This window comes from Pseudorasbora parva, chromosome 20 (genome assembly GCF_024679245.1).
Source record: "Pseudorasbora parva isolate DD20220531a chromosome 20, ASM2467924v1, whole genome shotgun sequence".
Classification (NCBI taxonomy): Eukaryota; Metazoa; Chordata; class Actinopteri; order Cypriniformes; family Gobionidae; genus Pseudorasbora; species Pseudorasbora parva.
Genome location: NC_090191.1, coordinates 3,020,522 through 3,032,877, shown reverse-complemented (window position 1 = coordinate 3,032,877; position 12,356 = coordinate 3,020,522). Strand labels below are relative to the sequence as shown.

The 12,356-nt window shown below is 41.4% G+C and overlaps 1 protein-coding gene across 2 annotated transcripts in view; it reads right to left on the bottom strand.

Moving 5' to 3' along the window:
• Positions 1–12,356, bottom strand: part of LOC137049223 (zinc finger protein 585A-like) — a 47,520-nt gene that overhangs the window by 10,510 nt on the left and 24,654 nt on the right. Inside the window, exon 2 of one of the 2 annotated variants that reach the window (XM_067427698.1) lies at positions 262–2,127. In XM_067427698.1, the coding sequence (XP_067283799.1) occupies positions 305–2,127 (1,823 nt within the window). In that variant the 3' untranslated portion in view covers positions 262–304. Of the gene's footprint in view, positions 1–261; positions 2,281–12,356 lie in introns of both variants that reach the window. The other variant, XM_067427697.1, reaches the window with a different exon arrangement.

Here is a 12,356-nt window from a genome sequence, read left to right as displayed (position 1 = left end):
GCTATTTTTTTGAGAAGGACCTGTAGTGTATCTTTGTGTACCAGTTTCAGATTGTAGTGGTAGCTCCTCTTTTAGCGATAAAGTCCTCCTCAACTTCACCTACGCCTTTCATCATAGTTGTTTTCGCTCTGCATGTGAGATGTGAATGGGCTATAGAGAAAATCATCATCTAGGCTTTTGTTATTATTGCGGGTAGACAAATTCTTAAAGAGGGGAAAATGTTTTACCAGTATGTTGTAAACGATAATATATCGCCCTTACCTATTGTGAAGCTCTTTCCACAATGTTGGCAGGTTTAAAGCTTCTATTCATTATGAAATATCATATGTCCCTCAATGTTTCCTTTGTGAGTGAATCTCTTTCCACACTGTGTGACGGGGTAAGGCTTCTCTCCAGTGTGAACCCTTGTGTGGCCTTCAAGACTTTCTTTTCGAGTGAAACTCTTTCCACACTGTTGGCAGGTGTAAGGCTTCTCTCCGGTGTGAACTCTCATGTGGGTTTTAAGAATCCCTTTTAGAGTGAAACTCATTCCACACTGAGGGCAGGTGTACGGCTTCTCTCCAGTGTGAACACTTTTGTGGCCTTTAAGAAGTTCTTTTCGAGCAAAACTCTTTTTACACTGTTGGCAGGTGTAAGGCTTCTCTCCAGAGTGGATTCTCATGTGGACTTTAAGGTGTCCCTTTTCAGTGAAACTCTTTCCACACTGTGGGCAAATGTAAGGCTTCTCTCCAGTGTGAACTCTGTTGTGGCTTTCAAGATGTTCTTTTCGAGCGAAACTCTTTCCACACTGTTGGCAGGTGTACGGCTTCTCTCCAGTGTGAACTCTCATGTGGGCTTTAAGGTGTCCCTTTTCAGTGAAACTCTTACCACACTGTGGGCAGGTGTAAGGCTTCTCTCCAGTGTGAACTCTTTTGTGGCTTTCAAGGTGTTGTTTTCGAGCGAAACTCTTTCCACACTGTTGGCAGGTGTACGGCTTCTCTCCGGTGTGAATTCTCATGTGTTTTCCAAAGCTTCCTTTGTGAGTGAAACTCCTTCCACACTGAGGGCAGGTGTATGGCCTCTCTCCAGTGTGAACTCTTGTATGGCCTTCAAGATGTTCTTTTCGTGTGAAACTCTTTTCACAATGCTGGCAGGTGTAAGGCTTCTCTCCGGTGTGAATTCTTATGTGGGCTTTAAGATGCCCTTTATGATTGAAACCCTTTCCACACTGTGGGCAGGTGTAAGGCTTCCCCACAGTGTGAATTCTCACGTGTTCCTCAAAGCTTCCTTTTTCAGTGAAACTCTTTCCACAATGCTGGCAGTTGTAAGGCTTCTCTCCAGTGTGAAATCTTATGTGGGCTTTAAGACTCACTTTATTAGTGAAACTCTTTTCACACTGTTGGCAGGTGAACGGCTTCTCTCCAGTGTGAATTCTCATGTGGACTTTAAAATGTTCTTTTCGAGTGTAACTCTTTCCACACTGCTGGCAGGTGTAAGGCTTCTCTCCAGTATGTAATCTAACATGCCTATTAAGGACTACATTTTGAGTGAAACTCTTTCCACAATGCTGACAGGTGTAAGGCTTCTCTCCAGTGTGTACTCTCATGTGGACTTTAAGAGTCCCATTATGAGTGAAACTCTTTCCACACTGTTGGCAGGTGTAAGGCTTCTTTCCAGTGTGAACTCTCATGTGGACTTTAAGAGTCCCTTTATTAGTGAAACTCTTTCCACACTGTTGGCAGGTGTAAGGCTTCTTTCCAGTGTGAACTCTCATGTGGACTTTAAGAGTCCCTTTATAAGTGAAACTCTTTCCACACTGCTGGCAGGTGTAAGGCTTCTCTCCAGTATGTAATCTAACATGCCTATTAAGGACTACATTTTGAGTGAAACTCTTTCCACAATGCTGACAGGTGTAAGGCTTCTCTCCAGTGTGTACTCTCATGTGGACTTTAAGAGTCCCATTTTGAGTGAAACTCTTTCCACAATGCTGACAGGTGTAAGGCTTCTCTCCAGTGTGTAATCTCATGTGGACTTTAAGAGTCCCTTTATTAGTGAAACTCTTTCCACACTGTTGGCATGTGTAAGGCTTCTCTCCAGTGTGGATAGTTATGTGGGCTTTAAAGTGTTGTTTATCAATTAAACTCTTTCCTGAATTTTGAGTAATTTTTTGTGAGGAAATCCTTTCAGTCTGTGAGCAACTAAAAGGTTTTTCTCCAGTTATGAAATCATGATGGTGCCCATTCATATCTTTCTCTTCCATTTCATTTAGTTCTTGACTCTCCACTTTCAGTGCCATCAGATCTAAAAGAGACAAAAACAAGTTAACCCCAGTTTAATGGCACAAAACAAGAGAAATCAAGACATTAAAACATTTAAGACATCAAATCCAAAAACATGTTTGCTAGATTCTATACCCACTAAGCTACAGAAAGAAAGGGGTTACAAGTGGCTTGGAATGTGAGCAATGCACTGAGAGCTGTGGTTTGGGCATTCCCGGTAGTGTCTCATCGACCAATCAAGATGAGTTTCTCAAGAGACACTGGGTATGTCATTTCCTCTTCCATATGCATGATTTTTTTCCCCCAAACAAGTTCAGCGGAAATGCCCTGCAACCGATTCTAAACAATTCATTGGCCATGTCAATCACAATAACGATTGCCTACACACCAACCCTGATCCCTAAACCTACCCATCACAAGAAACATTCTGCATTTTTACATTTTCAAAAAAACAATTTATTATGTTTATAAATCCATTTACATTGTAGGGACACACACACACATAATGGTTTGTTTCGCCATAGACATTCACGCGGAATCACATGGCGTAGACATACACGCGGATAGCTCAAATGTGTACAGGTAACACGCCACTTGGCTTGAGAAAGTGGCGTGTATCTTTACGCAAAGTCATGATGTCCTGTTGCAAGATGCTAGATCTTATTTTGAAGCTTGTTTGAGAAAAAGTAACTAGCGAACGTTGAACATTTTAAACCTGATGTCGACAGCTATCAGTTCAGCGGAAGAGGTGAAGAAGAAGCCCCACCAGCACGATAACGCCCATTTGGGGCCGCAGTTGGATGATATTGAATGCACTGGCCAAATGTTAAATTCACTGCTCTAACCATGTGCGACAAATATGCGACAAAGATCTAAGACAGACGAGCAACTTAAAGCTTATATTAGACAAGAATGGGACAACATTCTTTTTCCTAAACTTGATCAACTTGTCTCCTCAGTCCCCAGACGTTTGCAGAATGTTATAAAAAGAAGAGGGGATGCCACACAGTGCCAAAACATGGCCTTGTCCCAAGTTTTGTTGAGATGTGTTGATTCCATGAAATTTAAAGTCAACTTATTTTTTCCTTAAAATTATACATTTTCTCAGATTACACATTTGATATGTCATCTGTGTTGTATTCTGAATAAAATATTTACATTTGAAACTTCCACGTCATTGCATTCTGTTTTTATTCACAATTTGTACAGTGTCCCAACTTTTTGGGAATCGGGTTTGTACCCAAGCTGCTGTTTTAGACCCACGTTTGAAGAGCTTGTCATTCCTTGATGCAAAGAATCCGGTTTTGGATCCGGTTTCCAGAAAGTGGTAAGCAGTAAGCCTACAGTGGAAAGTGAATCGGCACCAAAGAAAAAAAAGGTAAAAGCAGACAGAGATATCCATGCAGATGGTCACTGATTAAGAACAGCATTAAAGAGTTAGTTCACCTAAAAATGAAAATGTAAGACACCTGTAAGACCTTTGTTCATCTTCGGAACACAAATGAAGATATTTTTGTTGAAATCTGATGGCTGAGAAAGGCTTCAGTAGGCCTCCATTGGCATTCAGTACATTTCCACTGACCCACTCACAAGACCCATAACAGGCACTAAAGACGTCGTTACAAAGTCCATCTCACTACAGTGGCTGTACAATAATTTTACAATGCGACGAAAAAAGTTATTGTGCGCACAAAAATCAAAACAACGACTTTATCCACCAAGTTATTGACATGAACTCGACGCATGCGCAAGAATATGACGCAGCTCCACCCTTCCAATACATGACCCAGAAGAGGAGGAGCGCCGCTATCGCTCACGTCCGAGACCTACACAGAAGCAATAACTTGATGGTCTTTGTAACAACGCCTTTAGTGCCTTTTATGGGTCTTGTGAGTGGGTCAGTGGGAATGTACTGAATGTCAATAGAGGCCTTTCTGAAGCCTTTCTCAGCCTTTAGCTTTCAACAAAAATATCTTCATTTGTGTTCCAAAGATAAACAAAGGTGTTATGGGTGTCCAACGACATGAGGGTGAGTAATTAATGTAATAATTTTCATTTTTGGGTGAACTAACCCTTTAATAAGGAGAGAAGGATGAAATTAATGTACTTGGAGGTCAAAACAAAGGTTGATTCTGGGACACTGACAATTCTCTCAAGCTTTCTAGAGTCAATTAACCTGCACTACATCCCTTCCAAAGCCATCTACTCCATCTGAGCACATTTTCTCAAATAGTCTCTCAATAGTGTACGTCAGTTATAATTGACTATATTTTTGTACTGTTTCTGTGTGTATGTTAGCCTATTTATTTTATTTGTTTTATTTTATTTAATGTATAAGCAGTATTATTTATCTTTTTTGGGAAACTCATTAGAAGGCTTGTGCTTTAAAGTGAGCGTTAATTAAATAGGCCATAATTGTTTTAGTGTGTCAGTTTGACGTTAAATATCGTTAACACGTTTATCTAAAGAAAAAATTTAATATGCTATATCTAATTTGGGAATTTCTGACTGAAACGTTTTTTTTTTTATGCAATGTTTGTGTTTCTTTTTCAGTTTGCGGTCGTTACAAACCACTCAGAGACTTTAAAAGGTTGGAGATCCAAATGCAGCTTTTATTAGAGGCAATCCAAACAAGCAAACAAGGCAGGAGACACAGGCAAAAGGTAATCCAAGAACAGGCAAGAAATCCAAAAAAACAGAGGCAAGACCAAGGGAAACGCTCAGAGATGCAGTGCAACAACATACAAAACCTTGCCGTGAATGACAGGGCGAACATGCTAGATAAAAGCAGAGGTAATGGGGTAAATGAGATACAGGTGTAAACAAGGAGTGCTGATGAGTCCAGGCAAATCATTATGGGTAATGTAGTATTTGATGGAATGCCAGTCGGGCGGAGCATTGCCCTTTGGTGGTAATCACGGGCACTCTCAATGGTTAATCATGACATAGCCCCCCCTCAAAAGAGCAGCTTCTGGACGATCCTAAAATTGTCCAGGAATTAGGTTGAGACCCCCACGGTGGAGCAGACAACCACCCAGTAGTGCAGATGGTCTTGAACCCCATGGTGGAACAGACAACCACCACCCATCGCAGACAAGATTGAAGACACCCCCGACGGAGTTGGCGACCACAACTGAATATACGGGCTAGAAGACCCCCACGGCGGAGCAGGCTGAGCAGGTGTGGCGGCCGGAGTCCTCTCTGGTCTCAGGACAGGAGACAGGGTCATCTTTGGACTCAAGGCAGGAGAAGGAGTCCTCTTTGGACTCAGGACAGGGGACGGAGTCATCACTGGACTCGAGACAGGAGACGGAGTCCTCTCTGGACTCTGGACAGGAGACGGAGTCCTCTCTGGACTCTGGACAGGGGCTGGAGTCCTCTCTGGACTCTGGACAGGGGCTGGAGTCCTCTCTGGACTCTGGACAGGGGCTGGAGTCCTCTCTGGACTCTGGACAGGGGCTGGAGTCCTCTCTGGACTCTGGACAGGGGCTGGAGTCCTCTCTGGACTCTGGACAGGGGCTGGAGTCCTCTCTGGACTCTGGACAGGGGCTGGAGTCCTCTCTGGACTCTGGACAGGGGCTGAAGTCCTCTCTGGACTCTGGACAGGGGCTGGGGTCCTCTCTGGACTCTGGACAGGGGCTGGAGTCCTCTCTGGACTCTGAAAAAGGGGCTGGAGTCCTCTCTGGACTCTGGACAGGGACTTCCCACACACACCACATTGCCGTGACCACAATGGTCAGCGCTACACACGCCAAAGACTCTGAATGGGGCATGGAGACCATCTTGGACAAGGACTGGCGTGATGGCAACCATCTTGGCAGAGGGCTCTGGCGAGGAGGTGGTCATCTTGGCAGAGGGCACTGGCGTGGTGGTGGCAATCTCAACAGAGGGTTTTGGTGTGGTGCCAGCCATCTTTGCAGAGGCAGCTCAGAAAGAACTGAACAAATCTTTTCAGTTGAAGTCTTCAGGAATTAAACAAAGAAATTAGAATCTGAATCTGTTTTTTTTCTCAGTCTTATGTCAAATGTGCTTTTTAGTTTTTATCATATTTAGTTAACCTTGTCCTGTTTTTGGTTAGTCAAGTATTAGGCGACTATGATGTCGGAGCATTTCAATAATAATGTTACATTTATATAGCGCTTTTTCTGGCTCCTCAAAGCGCTTTACATATAGAAAGAGGAAATCTATTAAATCAAATCAAACCAAAGTTTATTTATAGAACACCTTTTGGGGGATTTTTTTCTCTTCGAGCCACCTTGGGAGGCTCAAAAGGGTCATAGGATGGGTAAAAATTGTGTTCATTGTTATGTTTATTATTATCTTAGTTGTTCATTCCCTGCCGGTTCTTGCAGGGAGGGGGAAGCGCACCAGTTTTCTGAGTGGGATTAAGGGGGAAATCACATAGATGCCAATGTAGTGAACATCAGTTAGGGTGGCATTCCAGAGACCAGTTTATGGCAAGGCCCCCCCCCCCCCCCAACTACCAGTGTGGAAGAAGATGTGCCACACTATGATTGGACCCTTGGTGAATGAACATAAACAAATGTTCAGCAACATCAGATAAGATGCCAAGACAACTGCCAGACACCTCTTACATGGCAGGAAGGGGGGACCTTCTGCACCCACCACCACCAAAGAGAGGACTTCTCATTGGTCTACAAGTGGATTTTAACCTCCAAACTCATTCCTAAGGTTTAGGCAAGTGCTGCCATAAAAATTCCTCCAGGACCTCCTGAAGGCAGCAGCAAAAGAGAGGCCACAGAGGTCTATCTAAATCCATTCATACACATGTTTGGATGTCTTAAATGTATATGAACTGCAACTCATCCACCTCATCTTCACACAAAGTGCAGTTTATGTTAATGGTTATTGACTGTAAAAACAACAGTCCACGGGACAGGTACATTAACAGATAAACGAATGCGTGGACGATGACTTAGCCGTTTCTTATCATGTTTGGTCTCTATCTGTTCCATACGATGCCTTTTATATTTTAAAAGAGGTTTGGTAACGAAATAATGCATGGGTAAAACATTTAAGACATTGTTTTAACATGCCACTTTATGCTATGCAAATGAGTTCCACACTAGGGTGGGCAACACCGTGCCTACTTCAGAACCCAGTGGCCAATCACACTCCAGGACTGGAAAGGCGCCGGATTTCAATCTCCTCCTCATCGGAAAGGGATAAATATGTCCCCCGGGTAGACACACCCTCGTTCTGCGTTTCTAACCCGATGGGGAAGGAGACACTAACAGACACACCACGTTCTGCGTTTCTATCCCGATGGGGAAGGAGACATTAACAGACACACCACGTTCTGCGTTTCTAACCCGACGGGGAAGGAGACACTAACAGACACACCACGTCCTGAGCTTCTGACCTGACGAGGAAAGAGACTACAAGACAGTGGAGGTTAAGCTTTTGCGAGCAAAACCTTTATATTGCTTTCGGCAAACTCTAGCAGGAAAAGGGCTCTCTCCTTGAGAGATCTTATCTGACCTTTACAACTCCTCCAGCAGCACATCCAGTCCACCAAGGACCTCTGCATCGGCAGACATTGCCGGTCCCACACGGCTCCTCAGTGACGCAGCCAGCCTGCAAAGGACCCTGTGAAGATTCGACTGACCCAGCTGCCTGGTCCACGTTTAAGGACCCTCTTGGCGCAACCAGAGTTCTGCATCCTTCAGCCCAGCGTGGCAACGGCTTCTCGCAACTCTGCGCCCTTCCCACCGCACGCTACCCGCATAACCAGTGGAAGACGTATCTACTGCCAGGACTGATCACCCGACTGTGTGGAACGTAAATATAAACTTACCAAACCTCTTTCTAGAGACCTTGGCATTAGTTTACACATGCAGCATATGTTTTCTAACCTGTTTAGATAACTATTACTTGAGGTCAGGTTGTTACAAATAATAGGTTTATTATTTGTTTAATGATAAATAAGCATTTATTTATCACCATGTGCCAGAACCATTAGGTGGTTCCCATAAGAAGCATTCCCATACAATTGTCTTCTATTGCTACATTCTGTTCAACAGCATTGCATTTATCCATTCTGTGCTCACATCATTTATTGGTTTTATTGTTTCGTTCATTACTTTTTGGTTATTAGTTTACTATCCTTTAGAAGTATATATCCATTACTAGCATTATTAATCGTTTAAGTATTTACTCTTGCATATCTATTGTTAATAAATTTCATTCATTTTATTACACTGTGTCTTCATTGTGTTGATGATCAAAGACTACTGGTTGTCCAGACTCACAAATCCTTCAGATAAATCAGCTGACCAACTCCCTCTAATTTACATTAATTCTGAATTACTGAACAGCTCTTTTGCGAGTGTTCTTATATTGTTAAGATAGTATTCTTAGCTGGTGCCCCGTATCAAAGAGGGAGGGGTCATCTGATACACTCATAACCACACCTTAAGTGACACGTGATCTAAAAATCACTACGTCATCGGTGAACTGAGTAATAATCACTACACCAAACAGTTCTTTAAAGATAGCATCATTTAATATAAATGGAACACACGGTCCAGTTAAGAGGGGAAAAACCTTATCAAAATTAAAGAAAGATAAAATTCCGATTGCAAGAATCACATGTTAATAACTCTGAGCATGCCAAATTGAATTAATCAGGAGATGTTTACTTTTAAAAGATGTTTACTTTTCTTCCCATGGATCGGTAAGGAGGACAGGAGTGGCGACTCTGATATCCGGTGCTGTAAATTACGAACACATATCCGAACATAAGGATAGTGAAGGAAGATTTGTTATGATTATGGGCAAAATAGAAGGAATTGTGATGAGTCTCCTTAACGTTTATGTCCCTGGGCAGTGACTGGTCCTTTTATAAATATATAATTGATGTAATGACAACAAAAAGTCAAGGGACTTTAATATGTGGAGATTTTAATATCCGATATATTAAAAGCTAGCACTATTTCAGACCATAGTCCTTTTTATTTCAGTCCACATGAATAATAATAAGATGTCCACTCTCTGGAGACTAAACTCAAATATCCTGAATAACCCAGTTACTAAAAATTTTATTCAGCTGTACTTAGATAATAATGATTATAATGAAGCAGTGACTCCACCTATTCTCTGGGATTTATTAAAAGCAGTGATTAGGGGCAAAATAAAAGCCATATCCTGATTTGAAAAGAAAATGAAAGGAATAAAACTTGGAAAATTGGAGGATGATTTAAAGCGACTACAGAAAGAACATGCAAAGTCTCTTAAAGATGACGACAAACAAAAGACTACATTTAAAAAAAAAAGAAATAGATGAAATAAGCCCCGTTTCCACCAAAATTACCCGGAACAATTTGTACCAGGAACTTTTTTACAGGAACTTTTCTCCCCCCCAGACCTGCAGCTGTCTGCGTTTCCACCGCGATAAAGTTCTGAGAAGATTAGGCAGATTAGTCCGGTGATGTAGGACTGCGCGCGACTGTTCCTCCAAGTCAGTGACGGACAAGGGCTATCTCTTTTTATTCGATATTCGAATATGCATTCGAAGATGACGTGAAATATCCGTAATCGAACTATAAATAAACTATCCGGTTTTTAAAGTGCCATGTAGCGCAATTTTTTTACTGTCGGTGCGTTTACATGGAGCACTGTAATCAGTTTAAAAGTCCAATCTGAAGAAAAATGCTCCATATAAACACCTCAATCGTAATAAAAATGCCCAAACTGAATGAAATTGTAATCGTTTTGAGATGGGTGGATAAACCTTTTCATGAATCGATCAAACTAAACATTTCACCATGTAAATGACCTGACCGGATTACTTTTGAGTGTGCGTCCTTATGTGATGTACACAGCGCGCGCCTTCACCACTGAAGAGCACACGTCGCGCTCATGCACCAAGCATGACAAGAGAGGAAATTACATTTTTCTGAGGGATAATCTTTTTATTTCATAAGAAGTTATGAAGATAATGTTGGCATAATGACACTGTCCCTACGCCTATGTAAGCAAACAATCATTAACTACTTCAACTGTGCCTGACATTAGAATATATTTTTTTCTGAGATGATTATTACACTTTAAAACAAATGAATAGCTTTTATAAAACCGTATAAGTCCTGGTATACGGTTTTATAAAAAAAACGTATAAGTCCTGGTATACGGTTTTAAAAAAATACATGTAATCGACGCGCCATCCCATCATTTATTTCCAAATAAATCTGTCTCTTCCGTGATACCCTGAAATTTTGAATATTCCAATCTGATATGATTTCTGACCTGTAAGGTTGCCAGAATAATAATCTTACACGGTGTGTTAATAGGCCAGAGGAGAACTGGCACCCCGACTGAGTCTGGTTTCTCCCAAGGTTTATTTTTCTCCATCACGCCCTGAAGGAGTTTTGGTTCCTTTGGTCGCCTTTGGCTTGGCTTGCTCAGTTGGGGACACTAAAAATATGATTAAAGTTATTCAACTTATTATACAAATAAAATGTATAAATTAGGTCTTATTTAATTCTATAAACTATAATACTGATCTGCCAACATTGTTGCTATATGATAAATTAAACTAAGCTGATAACATCACTGTTTTCTCCAGTACGGCTGTACAGCCAAATCTAATTTTGTCACAATATTATCCTGTTTGACACTGTGAAGCTGCTTTGACACAATCGTGATTGTAAAAGCGCTATATAAATAAAGCTGATTGATTGATTGATTGACTGGTGGCCGTTGAGAGTTGCTATGGCATCCGTAAACACATTCCAGCTGCTGGAGATGACGGCGTTGTAGATAATTGAATATATTCGAATGAATTGCTTGATATTTTAATTCCGTTCAATTAGATTTTTTTCACAAATGACAGCCCGGGCAGTAATCATTTTTTTATGTACCGATTGAAAGATTTAGTGGACTGTTTACATGAGACGTTATCTAAACCGATCTGGTGTTTACATGTGATGAGTTTCAATCACAATCATTTTGTCACATGCAGTTTGTCTGCCACATCAAAAATGTCTCCGCTGTTTTCTCCAGCAGCTGGAGTGTGTTAACTGTAGCCATAGCAACTCTTAACGGCCACCAGGACTAATACAGTATTATATTATAAGCTATTTATTTGTTTAAATAATCATCTGAGAAAAAAAAAAATTCTTCTGCGCAGTTAAAGTAAAAACTGCCTGGGGCAATATACGCTGTGTCATTACTTCAACATTATCTTCATAACTTACGAAATAAAAAGTTTACCCCTCAGAAAAATTAACTTTCCTCTCTTGTCAACATGAGCGCGGCGTGTAAGACTGATTATTACTGAACGTAGACCGAACCTCACAAAAGACTTTTAAAAATGCCGAGTTGAAATAAAATGCTGCGTGAGCTCAACCAATCAGCATGTTCAGCGCCCAAGTCCCGCCCTCGAAAGTTCCTGAACTTTGAAAAAGTACTACCTCGCGAGCAGGGCCGTTTGGAGGGGGAAATATTTACCCGGAACTTCATTTAGACCCTGGTTCCTGCGGTCTAAACACACCGAGTGCCAACCAAAGTTCCTGGTTCCTGGGTAAAGTTCCTGTGGTGGAAACGGGGCTATAAACACTCAAGAAATAAAAAAAATAAAAAACTAATTTTCACAAAGTAACAATAATATGAGGTAGAGGGGAAAAAAAAATATCACTGAAACTTCTATCATATAGGTTGAAGCCCATCTTTCAAGTTGAAGATCACTGTGAATGAACGTGTATATAAATAGTATAGGAACTCGACTTGGCTCGACATGAAGAAATTAATCATAAATGTGCATTAAAACAGTTTTTTAAAAGAAATTGTGAGTAAAATTACTTCCGTTGTGAAAAACACTCTGATCGGAAGTGACGCAACGGCCGGTAAACATCGTCTCTTCGTAATGGTATCAGACAGCGAAGAGGTTGCAGTTGCAAATTGCTAGCTGATGTTCAATCAGTAACTTCTTTTAGACCTAGGTGTCCGCATGTTCTGCTTCTGCAGATGTCAAGCGTTTGGGCCGTATATCTGAACAACATAACCGGACAGCTGGAATGCCGAGCTTAGTCGGCTGTTATACTACTACACCTCTTATTATTTACGACGGACATACTG